Source organism: Salmo salar, chromosome 14 (genome assembly GCF_965601325.2).
Source record: "Salmo salar chromosome 14, fSalSal1, whole genome shotgun sequence".
Classification (NCBI taxonomy): Eukaryota; Metazoa; Chordata; class Actinopteri; order Salmoniformes; family Salmonidae; genus Salmo; species Salmo salar.
Window position 1 is genome coordinate 53,203,003 of NC_138304.1, and position 25,998 is coordinate 53,229,000.

At 43.8% G+C, this 25,998-nt stretch overlaps 1 protein-coding gene across 1 annotated transcript in view; it reads right to left on the reverse strand.

Moving 5' to 3' along the window:
• Nucleotides 1-25,998, reverse strand: part of mtcl1 (microtubule crosslinking factor 1) — a 268,316-nt gene that overhangs the window by 146,640 nt on the left and 95,678 nt on the right. Inside the window, exons 4-6 of the mRNA XM_045694519.2 lie at nucleotides 22,418-22,753; nucleotides 20,845-21,243; nucleotides 17,459-18,241 (exon numbers count right to left, since the gene is read on the reverse strand). Coding sequence (XP_045550475.2) covers nucleotides 17,459-18,241; nucleotides 20,845-21,243; nucleotides 22,418-22,753 — 1,518 coding nt within the window. The remainder of the gene's footprint in view (nucleotides 1-17,458; nucleotides 18,242-20,844; nucleotides 21,244-22,417; nucleotides 22,754-25,998) is intronic.

The window sequence follows — 25,998 nt, forward strand, 5'->3', positions numbered from 1 at the left end:
ATAAATGACTAAAATGTAATGACCTGTGTTCTGTGTCCTAATGGGACTGTGTTCTGTGTTCTAATGGGACTGTGTTCTAATGGGACTGTGTTCTGTGTTCTAATGGGACTGTGTTCTGTGTTCTAATGGGACTGTGTTCTAATCGGACTGTGTTCTGTGTTCTAATGGGACTGTGTCCTAATGGGACTGTGTTCTAATGGGACTGTGTTCTAATGGGACTGTGTCCTAATGGGACTGTGTTCTAATGGGACTGTGTTCTGTGTTCTAATGGGACTGTGTCCTAATGGGACTGTGTTCTAATGGGACTGTGTTCTGTGTTCTAATGGGAGTGTGTTCTAATGGGACTGTGTTCTAATGGGACTGTGTTCTGTGTTCTAATGGGACTGTGTTCTAATGGGACTGTGTTCTGTGTTCTAATGGGACTGTGTCCTAATGGGACTGTGTTCTGTGTTCTAATGGGACTGTGTCCTAATGGGACTGTGTTCTAATCGGACTGTGTTCTGTGTTCTAATGGGACTGTGTCCTAATGGGACTGTGTTCTAATGGGACTGTGTTCTGTGTTCTAATGGGACTGTGTCCTAATGGGACTGTGTCCTAATGGGACTGTGTTCTGTGTTCTAATGGGACTGTGTTCTAATGGGACTGTGTTCTAATGGGACTGTGTTCTGTGTTCTAATGGGACTGTGTCCTAATGGGACTGTGTTCTGTGTTCTAATGGGACTGTGTTCTGTGTTCTAATGGGACTGTGTTCTAATGGGACTGTGTTCTAATGGGACTGTGTTCTGTGTTCTAATGGACAGTTGGTAGAGCTCAGTTGGTAGAGCATGGTGTGTGTGCAACGCCAGGGTTGTGGGTTCGATTCCTACGGGGGGCCAGTACAAAAAAAAAAAAATACAAATAAAAAAAATATATATTAAAAAAATAATAATAATAATATTGGATTAAATGTATGCATTCACTACTGTAAGTCGCTCTGGGTAAGAGCGTCTGATAAATTACTAAAATGTAATGACCTGTGTTCTGTGTCCTAATGGGACTGTGTTCTGTGTTCTAATGGGACTGTGTTCTAATGGGACTGTGTTCTGTGTTCTAATGGGACTGTGTTCTGTGTTCTAATGGGACTGTGTTCTGTGTTCTAATGGGACTGTGTTCTAATGGGACTGTGTTCTAATGGGACTGTGTTCTGTGTTCTAATGGGACTGTGTTCTAATGGGACTGTGTTCTAATGGGACTGTGTTCTAATGGGACTGTGTTCTGTGTTCTAATGGGACTGTGTTCTAATGGGACTGTGTTCTGTGTTCTAATGGGACTGTGTCCTAATGGGACTGTGTTCTGTGTTCTAATGGGACTGTGTTCTAATGGGACTGTGTTCTAATGGGACTGTGTTCTAATGGGACTGTGTTCTGTGTTCTAATGGGACTGTGTCCTAATGGGACTGTGTTCTGTGTTCTAATGGGACTGTGTTCTAATGGGACTGTGTTCTAATGGGACTGTGTTCTGTGTTCTAATGGGACTGTGTCCTAATGGGACTGTGTTCTAATGGGACTGTGTTCTGTGTTCTAATGGGACTGTGTCCTAACGGGACTGTGTTCTGTGTTCTAATGGGACTGTGTCCTAATGGGACTGTGTCCTAATGGGACTGTGTTCTAATGGGACTGTGTTCTGTGTTCTAATGGGACTGTGTCCTAATGGGACTGTGTTCTGTGTTCTAATGGGACTGTGTTCTAATGGGACTGTGTTCTGTGTTCTAATGGGACTGTGTTCTAATGGGACTGTGTTCTAATGGGACTGCGTTCTGTGTCCTAATGGGACTGTGTCCTAATGGGACTGTGTTCTGTGTTCTAATGGGACTGTGTTCTAATGGGACCGTGTCTGTGTTCTAATGGGACTGTGTCCTAATGGGACTGTGTTCTAATGGGACTGTGTCCTAATGGGACTGTGTTCTTATGGGACTGGGTTCTAATGGGACTGTGTTCTGTGTTCTAATGGGACTGTGTTCTAATGGGACTGTGTTCTGTATCCTAATGGGACTGTGTTCTAATGGGACTGTGTCTGTGTTCTAATGGGACTGTGTTCTAATGGGACATTGTTCTGTGTTCTAATGGGACTGTGTCCTAATGGGACTGTGTTCTTATGGGACTGGGTTCTAATGGGACTGTGTTCTGTGTTCTAATGGGACTGTGTTCTAATGGGACATTGTTCTGCGTTCTAATGGGACTGTGTTCTAATGGGACTGTGTTCTGTGTTCTAATGGGACTGTGTCCTAATGGGACTGTGTTCTAATGGGACTGTGTTCTAATGGGACTGTGTTCTAATGGGACTGTGTTCTGTGTTCTAATGGGACTGTGTCCTAATGGGACTGTGTTCTAATGGGACTGTGTTCTAATGGGACTGTGTTCTGTGTTCTAATGGGACTGTGTTCTAATGGGACTGTGTTCTGTGTTCTAATGGGACTGTGTTCTAATGGGAATGTGTTCTGTGTTCTATCCTCATTAGTAGAACTGTCCCGGAATCCCCCCTCTCTCCCTCTCTGTCTCCATCTCCCTCCCTCCCTCCCTCCATCTCCCTCTCTCCCTCCATCTCCCTCTCTCCCTCTCTATCTCCATCTCCCTCCCTCCATCTCCCTCTCTCCCTCCATCCATCTCCCTCCATCTTCCTCTCTCCCTCTCTGTCTCCATCTCCCTCCATCTCCCTCCATCTCTGTCTCCATCTCCCTCTCTCTGCCTCCATCTCCCTCCATCTCCCTCTCTCCATCTCTGTCTCCATCTCCCTCCATCTCCCTCTCTCCCTCCATCTCCCTCTCTCCCTCCATCTCCCTCCATCTCCCTCTCTCCCTCCATCTCCCTCTCTCCCTCCATCTCCCTCTCTCCATCTCTGTCTCCATCTCCCTCTCTCCATCTCTGTCTCCATCTCCCTCCATCTCCCTCTCTCCCTCCATCTCCCTCCATCTCCCTCTCTCCCTCCATCTCCCTCTCTCCCTCCATCTCCCTCTCTCCATCTCTGTCTCCATCTCCCTCTCTCCATCTCTGTCTCCATCTCCCTCCATCTCTGTCTCCATCTCCCTCTCTCTGCCTCCATCTCCCTCTCTATCTCCCTATCTCCCTCCATCTCCCTCTCTCCCTCTGTCTCCATCTCCCCCTCTCTCTCTCTCTCTCTCTCTGTCAGCCCAATGTCAAATGTAAATCACACAGAGCACTAATCCTCCTATACCAAAGCTGCTTTTACATCCATCCCCTCATTCATTCACTCTCTCCGCTTCACAGATTATGTTAGAGGGGAAAAGGAAATCCCATATTAGAGAAACCACATCCCTGGTCAGAGTGTTTGTCAATGCTATAATTACGTGACACTATGCAGACTTAGAGACAATATACTTTATGTGACGTAAGGACAATACGGGCATGCAAATAGCATGCTTGTTGTGTCATAACATTTTAGAACTTCCTGTACATCTGCCAACAGTCAATATGTGACCAGATTCAGGATTGTAGGCATTTGACGTTAAGTAAGCCTAGTGGTTAGAGTGTAGGGACGGCAGGTAGCCTAGTGGTTAGAGTGTAGGGTCGGCAGGTAGCCTAGTGGTTAGAGTGTAGGGGCGGCAGGTAGCCTAGTGGTTAGAGTGGAGGCAGGTAGCCTAGTGGTTAGAGTGGAGGGACGGCAGGTAGCCTAGTGGTTAGAGTGTAGGGGCGGCAGGTAGCCTAGTGGTTAGAGTGTAGGGGCGGCAGGTAGCCTAGTGGTTAGAGGGGAGGGGCGGCAGGTAGCCCAGTGGTTAGAGTGTAGGGACGGCAGGTAGCCTAGTGGTTAGAGTGTAGGGACGGCAGGTAGCCTAGTGGTTAGAGTGTAGGGTCGGCAGGTAGCCTAGTGGTTAGAGTGTAGGGGCGGCAGGTAGCCTAGTGGTTAGAGTGTAGGGGCGGCAGGTAACCTAGAGGTTAGAGTGGAGGGACGGCAGGTAGCCTAGTGGTTAGAGTGGAGGCAGGTAGCCTAGTGGTTAGAGTGGAGGGACGGCAGGTAGCCTAGTGGTTAGAGTGTAGGGGCGGCAGGTAGCCTAGTGGTTAGAGTGTAGGGGTGGCAGGTAGCCTAGTGGTTAGAGGGGAGGGGTGGCAGGTAGCCTAGTGGTTAGAGTGTAGGGACGGCAGGTAGCCTAGTGGTTAGAGTGTAGGGACGGCAGGTAGCCTAGTGGTTAGAGTGTAGGGGCGGCAGGTAGCCTAGTGGTTAGAGTGTAGGGACGGCAGGTAGCCTAGTGGTTAGAGTGTAGGGGCGGTAGGTAGCCTAGTGGTTAGAGTGTAGGGTCGGTAGGTAGCCTAGTGGTTAGAGTGTAGGGGCGGCAGGTAGCCTAGTGGTTAGAGTGTAGGGGCGGCAGGTAGCCTAGTGGTTAGAGTGTAGGGGCGGCAGGTAGCCTAGTGGTTAGAGTGTAGGGGCGGCAGGTAGCCTAGTGGTTAGAGTGTAGGGTTGACAGGTAGCCTAGTGGTTAGAGCGTAGGGGCGGCAGGTAGCCTAGTGGTTAGAGTGTAGGGGAGGTAGGTAGCCTAGTGGTTAGAGCGTAGGGGCGGCAGGTAGCCTAGTGGTTAGAGCGTAGGGGCGGTAGGTGGCCTAGTGGTTAGAGTGTAGGGTCAGCAGGTAGCCTAGTGGTTAGAGCGTAGGGGCGGCAGGTAGCCTAGTGATTAGAGCGTTGGACTAGTAACCGAAAGGTTGCAAGTTTGAATCCCCAAGCTGACAAGGTACAAATCTGTCATTCTGCCCCTGAACAAGGCAGTTGACCCACTGTTCCTAGGCCGTCATTGAAAATAAGAATTTGTTCTTAACTGACTTGCCTAGTTAAATAAAGGTACAAAAATTAAAATATGCCTTCATTACAAAACTGGTCTGGGATCTGTTAACAGGAATACAAATGTTAAATTAGGAGCCTAGTTTAGCCAAGGAGAAAGCACTGAGCTACAGTATGTCGGGAGAAAGTCAGGATCCACGATTGGTTGAGATAACGGAGGGGTATAATAATAGAGAGCCTACTTCCTGGAGGCCCATGCTGACCCCTCAATCCTTAAAGAGATGGGTAGGGCTAAGGATTATGAGGGTGTGAACCATGCTAAATGGGTCTAAACACAGAAGAGCTCTCTAGAAAGTGGGATGTTCATGAAAAGGGAATTTAATCTCCAACTAGTCTCCAAAGTGGGATAACCCATTTAATATACTTTCTGTCACAGCCAGAAGAGGAATGGCCACCCCTCATAGCCTGGTTCCTCTCTAGGTTTCTTCCTAGGTTCCTGCCTTTCTAGGGAGTTTTTCCTTGCCACCGTGCTTCTACACCTGCATTGCTTGCTGTTTGTGGTTTTAGGCTGGGTTTCTGTACAGCACTTTGTGACATCAGCTGATGTAAGAAGGGTTTTATAAATACATTTGATTTGATTGATTGTGTGATCTACCATTTGGAAGCTCTGAGTCTGTACTTTAATAATAAAAACATTAAATAATAATACATTTAAATAAACAATCTTGGAAGTTTGACATAAGCTCTCCTTCTTGACCTCAGTCACATATACCCTCCCCTAGAACAGAACAATCATAGTCGATAACATAACATCAAGAAACACATTTAACAGAATTAGCTCAACTATTGGCTATGAGGAAGATTTCTAGTTAAAAAAATACTTGTCAATTCAGAGGTACCAATATAAACAGACAATCAGCAATCTCAAAACAGTCATGTCCTTTCCAAGAACGGTTAAAAGGGAATCAGAAGACCAGATCAGAATGTCCCGAGGTGGTGAATGGCAACAACAAAAAACAACCCAAATTAAAAATCAAAGGCTGGAAATAAATATCTGTGGTCAGAGGAGTGATAAAAAAACAGAAATAAAAATAGAGACAGAAAGAAAGAGTGTGAATGACGTGAGAGATCATGCTCATCAGATAACTGTGACTGTGGACTGGATTGTTACCTGATGCCATTGTTAGACCGAGTGGCTTTGTGTTAGATAACAACGGACTTAGAGGGTTGAAGTGGGTCGGCGCTGAGAACAGACACCTGGCCTTATACTTTTCTAAAGCTTGAGCACTGGTACCTCCAACCGGCTTTAAAATATAAACCTTGACATGATAATATTAGTGAGATCTGGAACCTTGTTAATTCTACTTTAACCATTACTGTAAAATGTGACTCCTATCCTCCACAACTCCGCCCCCCCCCCCCCCCCGGCCAAATTCAAACTGACAGTAACACGTTGATCAAGTTTCATGAAGAACATTCAAGAATTTGGCACCTGTACTTGACTCAGGTCTAAATTCGTGCCTCTGAAAAGACATGGAGTCAAAGCAGTTGAGCTAAGAAATCTTTTAGAATTATCTTAACTCTACGCATGTACGCAATGGCTTAAATCTTGACTTTACACTGTAGTGTAAACTTTAAGTGGAAACTTTACACAGGTGTGTTCTGTCTGTCCTCATCCAGTCCTACTACAGGGAGAAGGGAGGGAGGTAGGGAGATGAAAGAGGAACTGACCTCAGGTCTTAAAGAAGCCAGGGGGGGCCTGTGGTATCTAGTGTGTCCCAGGATGGCTCCCCTGTTCTGGGCAGGGCCCTGAGGCAGACCCCCCTGGTCATGGCTCTGGCCCTGGGTCTCCACGGCTCGCTCCTGTCCTAGACGCCACTCCAGCTCATCCCTCGCACCGGACTGTGACTGGGGGGGTGGGGGTCAGGGGGTGACAGGTGAGGGAAGGTGTGTGGGTGTGGGGACAGAGGGGACGGAGGGGGGAGGGGGGGAGGGGAGTGCATGAAGCGAATTGGTGGGTAAACGAACAAACGGATGAATGACAATAAACAAACAGCAGGAGGAATAAAAAAAAAAGCAAAAAAAAATAAAAATAAGAAGATAAAGCCAAGGGTGAAAAATTATACTAAAAACTAAAACAGAACAGACGGTTTAGAGAACTAAAAACTAAAACAGAACAGACGGGTTAGAGAACTAAAAACTAAAACAGAACAGACGGGTTAGAGAACTAAAAACTAAAACAGAACAGACGGGTTAGAGAACTAAAAACTAAAACAGAACAGACGGGTTAGAGAACTAAAAACTAAAACAGAACAGACGGGTTAGAGAACTAAAAACTAAAACAGAACAGACGGGTTAGAGAACTAAAAACTAAAACAGAACAGACGGGTTAGAGAACTAAAAACTAAAACCGAACAGACGGGTTAGAGAACTAAAAACTAAAACAGAACAGACGGGTTAGAGAACTAAAAACTAAAACAGAACAGACGGGTTAGAGAACTAAAAACTAAAACAGAACAGACGGGTTTAGAGAACTAAAAACTAAAACAGAACAGACGGGTTAGAGAACTAAAAACTAAAACAGAACAGACGGGTTAGAGAACTAAAAACTAAAACAGAACAGACGGGTTAGAGAACTAAAAACTAAAACAGAACAGACGGGTTAGAGAACTAAAAACTAAAACAGAACAGACGGGTTAGAGAACTAAAAACTAAAACAGAACAGACGGGTTAGAGAACTAAAAACTAAAACAGAACAGACGGGTTAGAGAACTAAAAACTAACAGAACAGACGGGTTTAGAGAACTAAAAACTAACAGAACAGACGGGTTAGAGAACTAAAAACTAAAACAGATGGGTTGGAGAACTAAAAACTAAAACAGAACAGACGGGTTTAGAGAACTAAAAACTAAAACCGCAGGACAAAAAAACAAATGGAACAGAGTTAGAGAACGAAGAAAAGTGCAAAGAGAAAGACCAACTTAAAGACCACGGCGTACGAGAGAGACGAGAAGAGGACTAGAACGAGGATGAACAACATGATGGGTTGAAACATCTGAAGGATGGAGGGAACACAAAGAGAAGGAGAAAAAAAGAGGGATTGGGGGAGGGGGGGGAAAAAAAAGAATGCAAAACACTGGTTATGAAGCGCATGCAATGAGGGATACATGAGTCCAAACCGACTGCTGCTAGACAGAATAGATACCACCGCTGGTTAGCTTCAGCTAGCTCACCACATGCTAAACGCATGCCAGCTGCCCATGCAGTAGAAGCAGTAAGAAAAGATAAGCGAAGCTTAGATCTTAACTCTACACATGTGAAATGCTTTTAACCTTTAAAAAAAAAAAGTTAAGTCCCCTATTGTTTTGTCAAGAAATATCAAGGTAATTTGCTTATAAATCAACTTTTGTTAGGACAAATCACTTCTGTTTCCTGCTTCTATTCAGTTGGCCGTCAGGTGACTCTGGGATATCGGGTTACATCCCCACAACCATTGGAGGCTCGGGAGTCCCGCCTTAACGCATATTTCGCTGATCGGACTGTCTGTCAATTTGTGGCGGAACAGTACAGCACAGGGACTTTCACAGGAGAGAGTAAACAATGAATGACAGCAGTGAAGGATTTTCCTGACCACTAGTTACAGTGCATTTGGAAAGTATTCAGACCCCTTGACTTTTTCCACATTTTGTTACGTTACAGCCTTATTCTAAAATTGATTAAATAAAACATGTTCCTCATCAATCTACACACAATACCCCATAATGACATCACAATACCCCATAATGACATCACAATACCCCATAATGACATCACAATACCCCATAATGACATCACAATACCCCATAATGACAAAGCGAAAACAGGTTTTTAGAAATGTGATAATTTATTACAAATAAGCATTCAGACCCTTTGCTATGAGACTAAATTGAGCTCAGGTGTATCCTGTTTCCATTGATCATCCTTGGAATGTTTGTACAACTTGATTGGAGTCCACCTGTGTAAATTAAATTGACTGGACATGATTGGAAAGGCACACACCTGTCTATATAAGGTACCACAGTTGACAGTGCATTTCAGAGAAAAAACCAAGCCATGAGGTCGAAGGAATTGTCCGTAGCGCTCCAAGACAGGATTGTGTCAAGGCACATATCTTGGTCAGAACCCGATGGTCACTCTGACAAAGCTCCAGATTTCCTCTGCGGAGAAGGGAGAAACTTCCAGAAGGACAACCATCTCTGCAGCACTCCACCAATCAGGCCTTTATGGTAGAGTGGCCAGACAGAAGCCACTCCTCGTTAAAAGGCACATGACAGCCTGCTTGGAGTTTGCCAAAAGGCACATAAAGGACAAGATTCTCTGGTCTGATGAAACCAAGATTGAACTCTTTGGCGTGAATGCCAAGCATCACATCTGGAGGAAACCAGGCACCGCTCATCACCTGGCCAATACCATCCCTACAGTGAAGCATGGTGGTGGCAGCATCATGCTGTGGGGATGTTTTTCAGTGGCAGGGACTAGGAGACTAGTCAGGATAGAGGGAAAGATGAACGGAGCAAAGTACAGAGAGATTCTTGACGAAAACCTGCTCCAGGGCTTTCAGGGCCTTAGACTGCTGCGAAGGTTCACCTTCCAACAGGCCAATGACGCTAAGCACACAGCCAAGACAATGCAGGAGTGGCTTCTCGACAAGTCTCTGAATGTCCTTGAGTGGCCCAGCCAGAGCCCGGACATGAACCCGATCGAACATCTCTGGAGAGACCTGCAAATAGCTGTGCAGCAACACTCCCCATCCAACCTGACAGAGCTTGAGAGGATCTGCAGAGAAGAATGGGAGAAATTCCCTGAATACAGTTGTGCCAAGCTTGTAGCCTCATACCCCAGAAGACTCGAGGCTGTAATCGCTGCCAAAGGTGCTTCAACAAAGTACTGAGTAAAGAGTCTGAATACTTATGTAAATGTGATATAATTTTTTATTTTAATACATTTGCAAAAAAATCTAAAAACCTGTTTTTGTTTTGCCATTATGGGGTATTGTGATGTCATTATGGGGTATTGTGATGTCATTATGGGGTATTGCGATGTCATTATGGGGTATTGCGATGTCATTATGGGGTATTGTGATGTCATTATGGGGTATTGTGTGTAGATTGATGGGGAATAAAAACAATTTAATCCATTTTAGAATAAGGCTGTAAGGTAACAAAATGTGGAAAAAGTGAAAGTGGTCTGAATACTTTCCGAATGCACAGTATATAAAAACTGATCACAGTAACAAGACAACTGAAATCTTCTAGCATGTTAATTGTAAAGTTGATTGTGAGTATATGTAGATGATCAACAACAAGGGAAATCCTTGTCATACTACTTACTTTAGCAATGCATAGTAGTGAAAAAAGTGCATACAAATCATGGATAAATAATAAATACCAAAAAACAACAAAAAAAGCAGAAAATCTGAGCTTTCTAACCGTATAAGGCTGTTAGTAGGTGCCGTTCATGGCCCTCTCATGAAGATATGTTTTATACAGCCATCCACTTAATGTTAACGTTCAACAGGTTTGTAACTTTATTTCAAGAATTTATCATTCAACTTGATTTTAACTTTATTCCTTTCTTTCAGAAATGTGGACAGACCACAGCTTTTGTGCTTGACAGAGTGTTTGCTTGTTGCAGCTGTTTATTTAGTTGTTTGTACAGTAGATGTTAGTCGAGTTACAGTTTATAACACACCCAGCCAAGGAGTCCTATAGGCAGATCATATGTACCGTGAGTCCTATAGTCAGAGTAGAGGGGGTAAAGTAGACCATATGGACCGTGAGTCCTATAGTCAGAGTAGAGGGGGTAAAGTAGACCATATGGACCGTGAGTCCTATAGTCAGAGTAGAGGGGGTAAAGTAGACCATATGGACCGTGAGACCTATAGTCAGAGTAAAGGGGGTAAAGTAGACCATATGGACCGTGAGTCCTATAGTCAGAGTAGAGGGGGTAAAGTACTATCACTATCTACTGTCAAATGACAACTGATTCTAATTGAGAACTTCTTAATTGAACAATCTGCGTAACAGAGGACTTCCTGTAATACTGTAGTAAACAGACCATATGAGTCATACTGTAGTAAACAGACCATATGACACATACTGCATTAAACATACCATATGACATATACTGCAGTAAACATACCATATGAGCCATACTGCAGTAGACCATATGGACCGTGAGTCCTATAGTCAGAGTAGAGGGGGTAAAGTAGACCATATGGACCGTGAGTCCTATAGTCAGAGTAGAGGGGGTAAAGTAGACCATATGGACCGTGAGACCTATAGTCAGAGTAAAGGGGGTAAAGTAGACCATATGGACCGTGAGTCCTATAGTCAGAGTAGAGGGGGTAAAGTACTATCACTATCTACTGTCAAATGACAACTGATTCTAATTGAGAACTTCTTAATTGAACAATCTGCGTAACAGAGGACTTCCTGTAATACTGTAGTAAACAGACCATATGAGTCATACTGTAGTAAACAGACCATATGACACATACTGCATTAAACATACCATATGACATATACTGCAGTAAACATACCATATGAGCCATACTGCAGTAAACAGACCATATGAGTCATACTGCAGTAAACAGACCATATGAGCCATACTGCAGTAAACATACCACATGAGTCATACTGCAGTAAACATACCATATGAGTCATACTGTAGTAAACATACCATATGAGCCATACTGCAGTAAACAGACCATATGAGTCATACTGCAGTAAAAAGACCATATGAGCCATACTGCAGTAAACAGACCATATGAGCCATACTGCAGTAAACAGACCATATCAGTCATACTGCAGTAAACAGACCATATGAGCCATACTGTAGTAAACAGACCATGTGAGCCATACTGCAGTAAACAGACCATATCAGTCATACTGCAGTAAACAGACCATATGAGCCATACTGCAGTAAACAGACCATATCAGTCATACTGCAGTAAACAGACCATATGAGCCATACTGCAGTAAACGACCATATCAGTCATACTGCAGTAAACAGACCATATGAGCCATACTGCAGTAAACAGACCATATGAGCCATACTGCAGTAAACAGACCATATGAGTCATACTGTAGTAAACAGACCATATGAGCCACACTGCAGTAAACAGACCATATGAGCCATACTGTAGTAAACAGACCATATGAGCCATAGTGTAGTAAACAGACCATATGAGCCATACTGCAGTAAACATACCATATGAGTCATACTGCAGTAAACAGACCATATGAGTCATACTGCAGTAAACAGACCATATGAGCCATAGTGTAGTAAACAGACCATATGAGCCATACTGCAGTAAACATACCATATGAGTCATACTGCAGTAAACAGACCATATGAGTCATACTGCAGTAAACAGACCATATGAGCCACACTGCAGTAAACAGACCATACCATATGAGCCATACTGCAGTAAACAGACCATATGAGCCATACTGCATTAAACAGACCATATGAGCCATACTGCCGTAAACATACCATATGAGCCATACTGCAGTAAACATACCATATGAGCCATACTGCAGTAAACAGACCATATAAGCCATACTGCAGTAAACAGACCATATGAGCCATACTGCAGTAAACAGACCATATGAGCCATACTGCAGTAAACAGACCATATGAGCCATACTGTAGTAAACAGACCATATGAGCCATACTGCAGTAAACAGACCATATGAGCCATACTGCAGTAAACATACCATATGAGCCATACTGCAGTAAACAGACCATATGAGCCACACTGCAGTAAACAGACCATATGAGCCATACTGCAGTAAACAGACCATATGAGCCATACTGTAGTAAACAGACCATATGAGCCACACTGCAGTAAACAGACCATATGAGCCATACTGTAGTAAACAGACCATATGAGCCATACTGTAGTAAACAGACCATATGAGCCAATCTGCAGTAAACATACCATATGAGTCATACTGCAGTAAACAGACCATATGAGCCATACTGCAGTAAACAGACCATATGAGCCATACTGCAGTAAACAGACCATATGAGTCACTGCAGTAAACAGACCATATGAGCCATACTGCAGTAAACAGACCATATGAGCCATACTGCAGTGAACAGACCATATGAGCCATACTGCAGTAAACAGACCATATGAGCCATACTGCAGTAAACAGACCATATGAGTCATACTGTAGTAAACAGACCATATGAGCCACACTGCAGTAAACAGACCATACCATATGAGCCATACTGCAGTGAACAGACCATATGAGCCATACTGCAGTAAACAGACCATATGAGCCATACTGCAGTAAACAGACCATATGAGTCATACTGTAGTAAACAGACCATATGAGCCACACTGCAGTAAACAGACCATACCATATGAGCCATACTGCAGTAAACAGACCATATGAGTCATACTGCAGTAAACAGACCATATGAGCCATACTGCAGTAAACAGACCATATGAGCCATACTGCATTAAACAGACCATATGAGCCATACTGCCGTAAACATACCACATGAGCCATACTGCAGTAAACATACCATATGAGCCATACTGCAGTAAACAGACCATATGAGTCATACTGCAGTAAACAGACCATATGAGCCATACTGCAGTAAACAGACCATATGAGCCATACTGCAGTAAACAGACCATATGAGTCACACTGCAGTAAACAGACCATATGAGTCACACTGCAGTAAACAGACCATATGAGCCATACTGCAGTAAACAGACCATATGAGCCATACTGCATTAAACAGACCATATGAGCCATACTGCCGTAAACATACCATATGAGCCATACTGCCGTAAACATACCATATGAGCCACACTGCAGTAAACAGACCATATGAGCCATACTGCAGTAAACAGACCATTTGAGCCATACTGCAGTAAACAGACCATATGAGCCATACTGCAGTAAACAGACCATATGAGCCATACTGTAGTAAACAGACCATATGAGTCATACTGCAGTAAACAGACCATATGAGTCATACTGCAGTAAACATACCATATGAGCCATACTGCAGTAAACAGACCATATGAGCCATACTGCAGTAAACAGACCATATGAGTCATACTGCAGTAAACAGACCATATGAACCATACAGCAGTAAACAGACCATATGAGCCATACTGCAGTAAACAGACCATATGAGCCATACTGCAGTAAACAGAGGGCGGTGTGGTTGTTGTTGTGGAAACCACATGGTTTGTTTACTCATTTCATCAGTGGAGGCAAGGTGGACAGTAGCTTGTTTCTTCTAAAGGAAACTCACAACTCTGATCTATAAATTCATTGATTGATTGGTTAAGTCTGATCTATAAATTCATTGACTGATTGGTTAAGTCTGATCTATAAATTCATTGACTGATTGGTTAAGTCTGATCTATAAATTCATTGATTGATTGGTTAAGTCTGATCTATAAATTCATTGATTGATTGGTTAAGTCTGATCTATAAATTCATTGACTGATTGGTTAAGTCTGATCTATAAATTAATTGACTGATTGGTTAAGTCTGATCTATAAATTCATTGACTGATTGGTTAAGTCTGATCTATTAATTAATTGACTGATTGGTTAAGTCTGATCTATAAATTCATTGACTGATTGGTTAAGTCTGATCTATAAATTCATTGATTGATTGGTTAAGTCTGATCTATAAATTCATTGACTGATTGGTTAAGTCATTGGTTGATTGATCAATTGTGCAAAGCCATCTGGAAGAAACAGCTTCGACCACTGTTTGAAGCAGGCATCTGCATGTTGGTTCTCGTCAGGGCGGTGGATAAAGTCGTCAGGGCGATGGATAAAGTCGTCAGGGTGATGGATAAAGTCGTCAGGGCGATGGATAAAGTCGTCAGAGCTGTGGATAAAGTCGTCAGGGCGATGGATAAAGTCGTCAGGGCGATGGATAAAGCTGTCCTTACCTGGGGTTATGTTCTGAATGGACCAGTCCTTTAATAAAGTTGTCCTGACCTGGGGTTATGTTCTGAGTGGACCAGTCCTGTAATAAAGCTGTCTAGACCTGGGGTTATGTTCTGAGTGGACCAGTCCTGTAATAAAGCTGTCCTGACCTGCGGTTATGTCCCAAATGTTACCCTATGAGCCCTGGTCAAAAGTAGTGCACTACATAGGGACTAGGGTGCCATTGCTAGCTGTATTGAACGGTTCTTTGTATTTGCTACGCTGTGCTAGCATCACATTAAGACTCAGGGAGGGAATGGCTCTACGAATGACTGCTCACTTGGATGAGTTCAAATCCAGGAGCAACGGACTCTACCATTTACACAACTCCCCTTGGGGTTTTATACTGTTTACATCCAGTAGTAATGCACTCTACCATTTACACAACTCCCCTTGGGGTTTTATACTGTTTACATCCAGTAGTAATGCACTCTACCATTTACACAACTCCCCTTGGGGTTTTATACTGTTTACATCCAGTAGTAATGGACTCTACCATTTACACAACTCCCCTTGGGGTTTTATACTGTTTACATCCAGTAGTAATGGACTATACCATTTACACAACTCCCCTTGGGGTTTTATACTGTTTACATCCAGTAGTAATGGACTATACCATTTACACAACTCCCCATGGGGTTTTATACTGTTTCAATCTGAGTGGGGCGGCAGGTAGCCTAGTGGTTAGAGCATTGGGCCAGTAACTGAAAGGTTGCTAGATTGAATCCCCGAGCTGACAAGGTAAAAATATGTCGTTCTGCCCCTGAACAAGGCAGTTAACCCACTGTTTCTAGGCTGTCATTGTAAATAAGAATTTGTTTTATATTGTTTACATCCAGTAGTAATGGACTCTACCATTTACACAACTCCCCTTGGGGTTTTATACTGTTTACATCCAGTAGTAATGGACTCTACCATTTACACAACTCCCCATGGGGTTTTATACTGTTTACATCCAGTAGTAATGGACTCTACCATTTACACAACTCCCCTTGAGGTTTTATACTGTTTACATCCAGTAGAAATGGACTCACAGACTACCCTTGGGGTTTTGATTCTCTATCTGTCTCCTTGGTTAAACATGACCCTGGACTGTCTATCTGACTCCTTGGTTAAACATGACCCTGGACTGTCTATCTGTCTCCTTGGTTAAACATGACCCTGGACTGTCTATCTGTCTCCTTGGTTACACATGACCCTGGACTGTCTATCTGTCTCCTTTGTTAAACATGACCCTGGACTGTCTATCTGTCTCCTTCCTTGGTTACACATGACCCTGGACTGTCTGTCTGTCTCCTTCCTTGGTTACACATGACCCTGGACCGTCTATCTGACTCCTTGGTTACACATGACCCTGGACTGTCTATCTGACTCCTTGGTTAAACATGACCCTGGACCGTCTATCTGTCTCCTTGGTTAAACATGACCCTGGACTGTCTGTTTGTCTCCTTGGTTAAACATGACCCTGGACCGTCTATCTGACTCCTTGGTTACACATGACCCTGGACTGTCTATCTGACTCCTTGGTTAACCATGACCCTGGACCGTCTATCTGTCTCCTTGGTTAAACATGACCCTGGACTGTCTGTTTGTCTCCTTGGTTAAACATGACCCTGGACTGTCTGTCTGTCTCCTTGGTTACACATGACCCTGGACTGTCTATCTGACTCCTTGGTTACACATGACCCTGGACTGTCGATCTGTCTCCTTGATTAAACATGACTTTTGCATATGAAGTCTATTCCTCGGTTTAAAGTCACGTTGTCCTCTTTGACAAGACATTGTCATTACCTCAATCTTTCTTTGTATTGCTCTTTTAATTCTCTGGTGTCATAATGCCTCAGAAGGAATCCGGTGAGCATGTTTTATGTCTAATAGTTATTCACGCTTTGCAAAACAACACCCCTTTAATTTTTATGTTCCTGTCATTAATAAATCTCAACCTCTCTTTATTACCGTAATAACATCTAACTGACTTTATAATGAGTCTTATTGATACTTATTGATACTTGAGCCAATCAGGAAGCAGCCAGGGGGTTGATGATCAGATGTAGCAGGAAGACAGCATAACATACAGTACAGACATGTATAGGGACTGGGTTACAACCCAAATGGCATCTTATTCCTTTCATAGTGCACTACTGTTAACCAGGTTCCATAGGGCTCTATATAGGGACTGTTGACCAGGTTCCATAGGGCTCTATATAGGGACTGTTGACCAGGTTCCTTAGGGCTCTATATAGGGACTGTTAACCAGGTTCCATAGGTTTCTAAATAGGGACTGTTGACCAGGTTCCATAGGGTTCTATATAGGGACTGTTAACCAGGTTCCACAGGGCTCTATATAGGGACTGTTGACCAGGTTCCATAGGGCTCTATATAGGGACTGTTGACCAGGTTCCATAGGGCTCTATATAGGGACTGTTAACCAGGTTCCATAGGGCTCGCAACTGATGCGACCTGGAAAAACTATCTTCAAACCGTGTGAGATGAAGAACAGCCGTCAAAGGCCTGTGTTCCTTATATGAGACAAGAGCTTAAGCCAAGTAAAGTATGCCATGTGGATCTGGTCAAAAGTAGTGCACTAGATAGGGAATAGGGTGCCGTTTCGGCCGTACCCCTGGATAGAGACAGATACAGGTCAGCGGTCACAGGAGTGTCCCATCCTGTTGTGCTTACCTGGAAATCTGTGACCAGGTCGCGTCCCAGGGTGCTGATGGGCGAGTCTCGGGACATGGAGGTGACCCCTGACAGGAAGCTGCTAGACTCTGTAAGGTTGGGCATGGGCGACAGGTCATCCCCCCTATCCCGGTCCCCTCCCCTCTCCCTTAGCCTGTCTCCCAGGTGATCCACCTTCTCCATGAAGGTATGGAGCTCTGTTCTGAAGGCCTTCATCCGGGTGTTGATAGTGTCCAGGACCTGGGAGTCTTGCAGGGACTCGGGGAGTGTGGTGGTGTCCCCCCTGTCCTCTCCGCTTCCCTCCCCCCTGTGTCCTCTGAACCCCTCTATGCAGAGACTGTCCCCTCCTGTTACGATAATCTTTCCCTCGTAGATCAGACTGTCCGTGTCGGTAATAAGACGGTCTACGGTCTTCCCAAGACGCTCTGCTTCTCGTTTGACGTTCATGAGCGTCTCACGGTCTTCTCGTCTGAGGTTGGCTAGTTCCGTGGTGCTGAGCCCGCTGATCTCGTCCGAGGGCTTGTGACTTCCGAAACCCGAGGTCGTGGTCGTTTTCTCGAACAGGTCCTCCGAGTCGCTCTCGCCGCCGACAGGCCCCTCCCTCTTGGGGTGTAGAAGGAGGAGCCTCCCAGTCTCTTCCTCCTCTGCGGTGTCACGGCGGCCGGCGTCGCTGTCTGCATCGCTGTCCCGCGGGGAGCCGGTGCGGAGGCCCAGGTGTTGGGCCAGGTCACAGCGCTGAACGTTGGACATCAGGACTCTGTTCTCATACTGCAGCTTCATCACCTGGATGGGTAAGGAGACAATACACCAATATGTTAGCTTCAGAGAGAAGACACCAATATGTTAGCTTCAGAGAGAAGACAACATTATGTTAGCTTCAGAGATAAGACAACATTATGATAGCTTCAGAGAGAAGACAACATTATGTTAGCTTCAGAGAGAAGACAACATTATGTTAGCTTCAGAGAGAAGACAACATTATGTTAGCTTCAGAGAGAAGACAACATTATGTTAGCTTCAGAGACAGTACACCATTATGTTAGCTTCAGAGAGAAGACACCCTTATGTTAGCTTCAGAGAGAAGACACCCTTATGTTAGCTTCAGAGAGAAGACAACATTATGTTAGCTTCAGAGAGAAGACAACATTATGTTAGCTTCAGAGACAGTACACCATTATGTTAGCTTCAGAGAGAAGACACCCTTATGTTAGCTTCAGAGAGAAGACACCCTTATGTTAGCTTCAGAGAGAAGACAACATTATGTTAGCTTCAGAGACAGTACACCATTATGTTAGCTTCAGACAAAAGACAACATTATGTTAGCTTCAGAGACAGTACACCAATATGTTAGCTTGAGAGAGAAGACACCATTATGTTAGCTTCAGAGACAGTACACCATTATGTTAGCTTCAGAGAGAAGACACCCTTATGTTAGCTTCAGAGAGAAGACAACATTATGTTAGCTTCAGAGACAGTACACCATTATGTTAGCTTCAGAGAGAAGATAACATTATGTTAGCTTCAGAGACAGTACACCATTATGTTAGCTTCAGAGAGAAGACACCAATATGTTAGCTTCAGAGAGAAGACAACATTATGTTAGCTTCAGAGAGAAGAGAACATTATGTTAGCTTCAGAGACAGTACACCATTATGTTAGCTTCAGAGAGAAGACAACATTATGTTAGCTTCAGAGACAGTACACCATCATGTTAGCTTCAGAGAAGACAACATTATGTTAGCTTCAGAGAGAAGACAACATTATGTTAGCTTCAGAGAGAAGACAACATTATGTTAGCTTCAGAGACAGTACACCATTATGTTAGCTTCAGAGAGAAGACAACATTATGTTAGCTTCAGAGACAGTACACCAATATGTTAGCTTGAGAGAGAAGACACCATTATGTTAGCTTCAGAGACAGTACACCATTATGTTAGCTTCAGAGAGAAGACACCCTTATGTTAGCTTCAGAGAGAAGACAACATTATGTTAGCTTCAGAGACAGTACACCATTATGTTAGCTTCAGAGAGAAGACAACATTATGTTAGCTTCAGAGACAGTACACCATTATGTTAGCTTCAGAGAGAAGACACCAATATGGTAGCTTCAGAGAGAAGACAACATTATGTTAGCTTCAGAGAGAAGACACCCTTATGTTAGCTTCAGAGAGAAGACAACATTATGTTAGCTTCAGAGACAGTACACCATTATGTTAGCTTCAGAGAGAAGACAACATTATGTTAGCTTCAGAGACAGTACACCATTATGTTAGCTTCAGAGAGAAGACACCAATATGGTAGCTTCAGAGAGAAGACAACATTATGTTAGCTTCAGAGAGAAGACACCCTTATGTTAGCTTCAGAGAGAAGACAACATTATGTTAGCTTCAGAGAGAAGACACCATTATGTTAGCTTCAGAGAGAAGACAACATTATGTTAGCTTCAGAGACAGTACACCATTATGTTAGCTTCAGAGAGAAGACAACATTATGTTAGCTTCAGAGAGAAGACAACATTATGTTAGCTTCAGAGAGAAGACACCATTATGTTAGCTTCAGAGAGAAGACACCATTATGTTAGCTTCAGTGACAGTACACCATTATGTTAGCTTCAGAGAGAAGAAAACATTATGTTAGCTTCAGAGACAGTACACCATTATGTTAGCTTCAGAGAGAAGACACCAATATGTTAGCTTCAGAGAGAAGACAACATTATGTTAGCTTCAGAGAGAAGACAACATTATGTTAGCTTCAGAGACAGTACACCATTATGTTAGCTTCAGAGAGAAGACAACATTATGTTAGCTTCAGAGACAGTACACCATTATGTTAGCTTCAGAGAAGACAACATTATGTTAGCTTCAGAGAGAAGACAACATTATGTTAGCTTCAGAGAGAAGACAACATTATGTTAGCTTCAGAGACAGTACACCATTATGTTAGCTTCAGAGAGAAGACAACATTATGTTAGCTTCAGAGAGAAGACAACATTATGTTAGCTTCAGAGAGAAGACACCATTATGTTAGCTTCAGAGAAAAGACACCATTATGTTAGCTTCAGAGAGAAGACAACATTATGATAGCTTCAGAGAGAAGACAACATTATGTTAGCTTCAGAGAGAAGACACCATTATGTTAGCTTCAGAGAGAAGACACCCTTATGTTAGCTTCAGAGACAGTACACCATTATGTTAGCTTCAGAGAGAAGACAACATTATGTTAGCTTCAGGAACATCTTAAGATAAAACGTCTTTACTAAGATAACAACGGGATACAATGCACAGAGCATTATTGTTACTCTAGTGAGTCATTCACAGAGCATTATGGGTACTGTAGTACATCATACACAGAGCATTATGGGTACTGTAGTACATCATACAACACACCTTCCCACTGAGCTCGTTGATCTGCATCCTGGATGCTTTCAGCTCTTCCATCATCACCACACCGCTCCCGTTACCCCCGCCGCCACCGTTACCCCCATTACCGGTCTTCATCAGCATCACTCCAACATCGACCTCCTCGTCTCGCGGGCCAAACTTGAAGCGGTTCAGTTCGGAGGTCAGCTGTTTGTTGTGGTCCTCGATCTCTGAGATGGACCGCCGTAGAAGTTCTGCCTCTTCCTCTACAAACTGTAGGTGGCGCCGCAGCTCCCCGGCTGACTCCAGAGCGTCTCCGCCGTACGGGGAGGAGGGCATGCTGCTGAAGGGCTCCCGGCCGAAACAGTCCCTCTCGTACTGGCAACGGATGTCCTCGTTCTCAGCCCTCAGGCCTCGGTTCTCCACCTGATAATAATGATCACAATGTCATGTTTTATTTAGGAAATGATTTTCTTTGTTGTACGAAAGATAAAAATGATGACAAAGTTTGTTTTCGAAATGGTCTCTTATTTACTATGTAGTTCACTGCTTTACACCCCCCTGGGCCCTGGGAATGCATCGGGCCCTGGTAGTGCATAGGGCCCTGTTCAAAAGTAGTGCATAGGGACCTGGTCTATAGTAGTCGATAGGGCCCTGGTCTATAGTATTACATAGGGCCCTGGTCTATAGTATTACATAGGGCCCTGGTCTATAGTAGTGGATAGGGCCCTGGTCTATAGTAGTGCATAGGGCCCTGGTCTATAGTAGTACATCGGGCCATGGTCTATAGTAGCGCATCGGGCCCTGGTCTATAGTAGTACATAGGGCCCTGGTCTATAGTAGTGGATAGGGACCTGGTCTATAGTAGTGGATAGAGACCTGGTCTATAGTAGTACATAGGGCCCTGGTCTATAGTAGTGGATAGGGACCTGGTCTATAGTAGTGGATAGTGCCCTGGTCTATAGTAGTACACAGGGCCCTGGTCTATAGTAGCACATAGGGCCCTGGTCTATAGTAGTACATAGGGCCCTGGTCTATAGTAGTGGATAGGGCCCTGGTCTATAGTAGTACATAGGGCCCTGGTCTATAGTAGTGGATAGGGCCCTGGTCTATAGTAGTGCATAGGGCCCTGGTCTACAGTAGTACATAGGGCCCTGGTCTATAGTAGTACAAAGGGCCCTGGTCTATAGTAGTAAATAGGGCCCTGGTCTATAGTAGTACATAGGGCCCTGGTCTATAGTAGTGCATAGGGCCCTGGTCTATAGTAGTGGATAGGGACCTGGTCTATAGTAGTACATAGGGCCCTGGTCTATAGTAGTAGATAGGGACCTGGTCTATAGTAGTACATAGGGCCCTGGTCTATAGTAGTGGATAGGGCCCTGGTCTATAGTAGTGCATAGGGCCCTGGTCTATAGTAGTGGATAGGGACCTGGTCTATAGTAGTACATAGGGCCCTGGTCTATAGTAGTAGATAGGGACCTGGTCTATAGTAGTACATAGGGCCCTGGTCTATAGTAGTGGATAGGGACCTGGTCTATAGTAGTGGGAAAGGGTGACATTTGGGGGACACAGCCAAAGGTAAAATAGTCAGGGCACCTACCTCTAGTTCAACGATCTTCCTACCCAGAATATTAGCCTCTTCCTCCACCAATTTGAGTCTGAGCCGTAGCTCGGCCTCTCTGGTGCTGTGGGGCCCACCACCTGCAAGCTCTGCCAGGGGTAGAGGGCTGTCCACGTCCCCGTAGACTGACTTATACTTCTGTATCTCCTGCTCTAGCTCTTCCTTCTCCCTCCCCAGCTTGGCCATCTTCTTACGCATTAGGGTAGATTCTTCCTTAGAGAACTGCAGCTGACACCTGAGATCTGCACTGTCCTCCTGGTTCGGATACTTCTTGTCCTTAAACGTTTCCCTGCTCCCTCTCCTCCGTAAAGCGGTCTGTGAGAAGGAAGGAGAAATCACAAACGTTAGAGAGGACATACTGATACACTGACGGATACGATAACTAGGACAAGGTGGGGATAATGATTTATACAGTTTTAATCCTTAATCTTTTGTCCTTTTTTTTTTGACAGAATACACGTACGTATAATATCAAGGACCCGGAGGTTTTCCTGCTCAGGTCTTGTCAATCAAATTCAATCAAATTTATTTTATAAAGCCCTTTTTTACATTAGCAGTTGTCACAAAGTGCTTGTACAGAAACCCAGCCTAAAACCACAAACAGCAAGCAATGCAGATGTAGAAGCATGGTGGCTAGGGAAAACTCCCTAGAAAGGCAGGAACCTAGGAAGAAACCTTGAGAGGAACCAGGCTCTGACAGGTGGCCAGTCCTCTTCTGGCTGCGCCAGGTGGAGATTAAGAGTACATGGCCATTAAGGCCAGGTCGTTCTTCAAGACGTCCAAATAATAATCACAGTGGTTGTCGAGGGTGCAACAGGTCACCACCTCAGGAGCAAATGTCAGTTGGCTTTTCATAGCCGAGCATTCAGAGGTCGAGACAGCAGGTGCGGACTCCTTTGAAGTGAGTTTAAAGTCTACATGTTCAGAGAGACAGACGGACGGACAGAAAGACAGACATGCAGGCAGACAGACAGAGAGAGAGAGAAAGAGAGAGAGACAAACAGACAGACAGACAGACAGACAGACAGACAGACAGACAGACAGACAGACAGACAGACAGACAGACAGACAGACAGACAGACAGACAGACAGACAGACAGACAGACAGACAGACAGACAGACAGACAGCACAGACAGACAGACAGACAGACAGACAGACAGACAGAGATAGACAGACAGCACAGACAGACAGACAGACAGACAGACAGCACAGACAGACAGACAGACAGACAGACAGACAGACAGACAGACAGACAGACAGACAGACAGACAGACAGACAGACAGACAGACAGAGATAGCGATAGCAAGAGAGACAGACAGAGATAGAGATAGCAAGAGAGACAGAGACAGACAGACAGACAGACAGACAGACAGACAGACAGACAGACAGACAGACAGACAGACAGACAGACAGACAGACAGACAGACAGACAGACAGACAGCGATAGAGATAGCAAGAGAGCAAGAGAGCAAGACAGACAGACAGACAAACAGATAGAGAGAAGAGAGCAGACAGACAGACAGACAGACAGACAGACAGACAGACAGACAGACAGACAGACAGACAGACAGACGTTGTCCTGTGTTTACTCCCATGTTATAGTGCTGTAACCAAGTGGGTTGCTCAACATAAACTGAGACCAGGAAGTGAGTGAGTCAAGGTCTGTCCCCGGCGGGTGTAACGAGGTCACAACACCCTCAGTCTTTCCATCTGGCCGGCCGTCTACGATTCGTATACACTACTAGCTAGCCCCGCTAGGCTATTTAAGTTAGCACTACATATACTGGTGTTGAGAGGAGACTGGGGATTTGGTTTGAAGTTTCATGTACTTCCCTAAGCCATGGGAGATTGTAAATGTCATGTGGGTTTGACTTTATAGCACGCCTGTAGCTCCCACACAGTGGTCTCATAGGAATCTGTAGAAATGTCATAACAAGTAACATAGCCGGCAAAGTTGGATTACATTCATAAGAAATTTATGATTCAACTGAAATAGTAAAACTTGGGACTCAGATATTTATTTAGCAATATTCTACAGTATAGACCAGCATAACTCAGGTGGCTGAAGCGTTACATGTCATTTAGTCTAAAAATGCTTGAGAAAAGGTATTCTGTGACTGTCAAGGCTGTTCGAAGGATCGGACCAAAATGCAGCGTGTTCGTAGTTCCACATATTTTATTTATAGTGAAACTAAATGCAATACACGAAAATACTTGAATACACACAACAACAAAAAAAGAAACGTGACGCAGAGAGGGGAAAACACACTACTCAAAAGATAATCACCCACAAAAACAGGAAGAAAAAAACACCACTTAAATACGATCTCCAATCAGAGGCAACGAGGATCAGCTGCCTCCAATTGGAGATCAACCCAAACAACCCCAACATAGAAACAGAAAAACCAAGAACTCAAACATAGAAATAGAAAACATAGAAAACCCAAAACACCCCCTGTCACGCCCTGACCTACTCTACTATAGAAAAAGACATCTTACTAGGGTCAGGACGTGACAGTGACCCAGAAAACAAAACTGTAAAGTTTCAATATCATTACGAAGATAATGTTATGAACATGAACATTGTCTGATTCAAAACTTGGAAAATGTGCACATTTAATTTAATATTATAAATCAAAGGTACGATTTTGAAATCATAACACATTTTTGGGTAATTACCCCTAGCAACATTCTAAGGTTGCCATGTTACATCTCGGTAACTAATGTTACATACATTTCATGTCCATGCAGAAAGCGATGCATATTACCGGACTGGAGGAATCCTGAAATAATACGAGAAAATAAGAACTTGTTTAAAACATGCTAAATAAATGTTTCTTAGATGCCAGGATCAGTGTTTAATTTAGCTTTTTATTTATTTATTTTGGTAATTTCCTGCATGTAAATGACCAAAGCGCCCTCTAGTGGCCTCATGGGTGGAACGTTATTGATATGTTTCTGTAACGATAATGCTAGTACGAACTCGAACCCAGGCGCAGAGAAACACAGCAAGTAGAGGTAAGGGTAAATCCAAATCTTTTACTTAAGAGTCTTAACAGAAACAAGGCAACAGCACAAGAACACACTAATAAAACATGAGTCCTGAGCAAAGACACAGGCCAGAACAGAGAAGGTAATTAAACACAGGTGAATCCAATAAGTAATACATCAGGGTAACCTGGAAACTAGAAAACAGGGTAAGGGGAACCAGCGGTAACCAAGGAAACAACAATCAAATAACACAGAACCTGTGACAGTTTCATAATTTCATAAATTAATAAACACATTTTTTTTTTACACCGAAAATCCAGTGTTTCTATGTGAAACGGTTTTATTATATTTCTGTCTTCTGTGATGTATATAAAGTGTAAAATTAGGATGCAAACTCAGAATTGAATCCATTTCTCTATACCTGACATGGTCCAGGTATCTTTTTATTCACACAACCACGTGTGTGAGGTGTATACCTTTGATTCAAAGTAGATTTGTTTAAAACTACCAAATAAACGTCCTGTGTGACCCTGATTTAGCTCCCTGCAGTTAAAGGTTAACCACTGT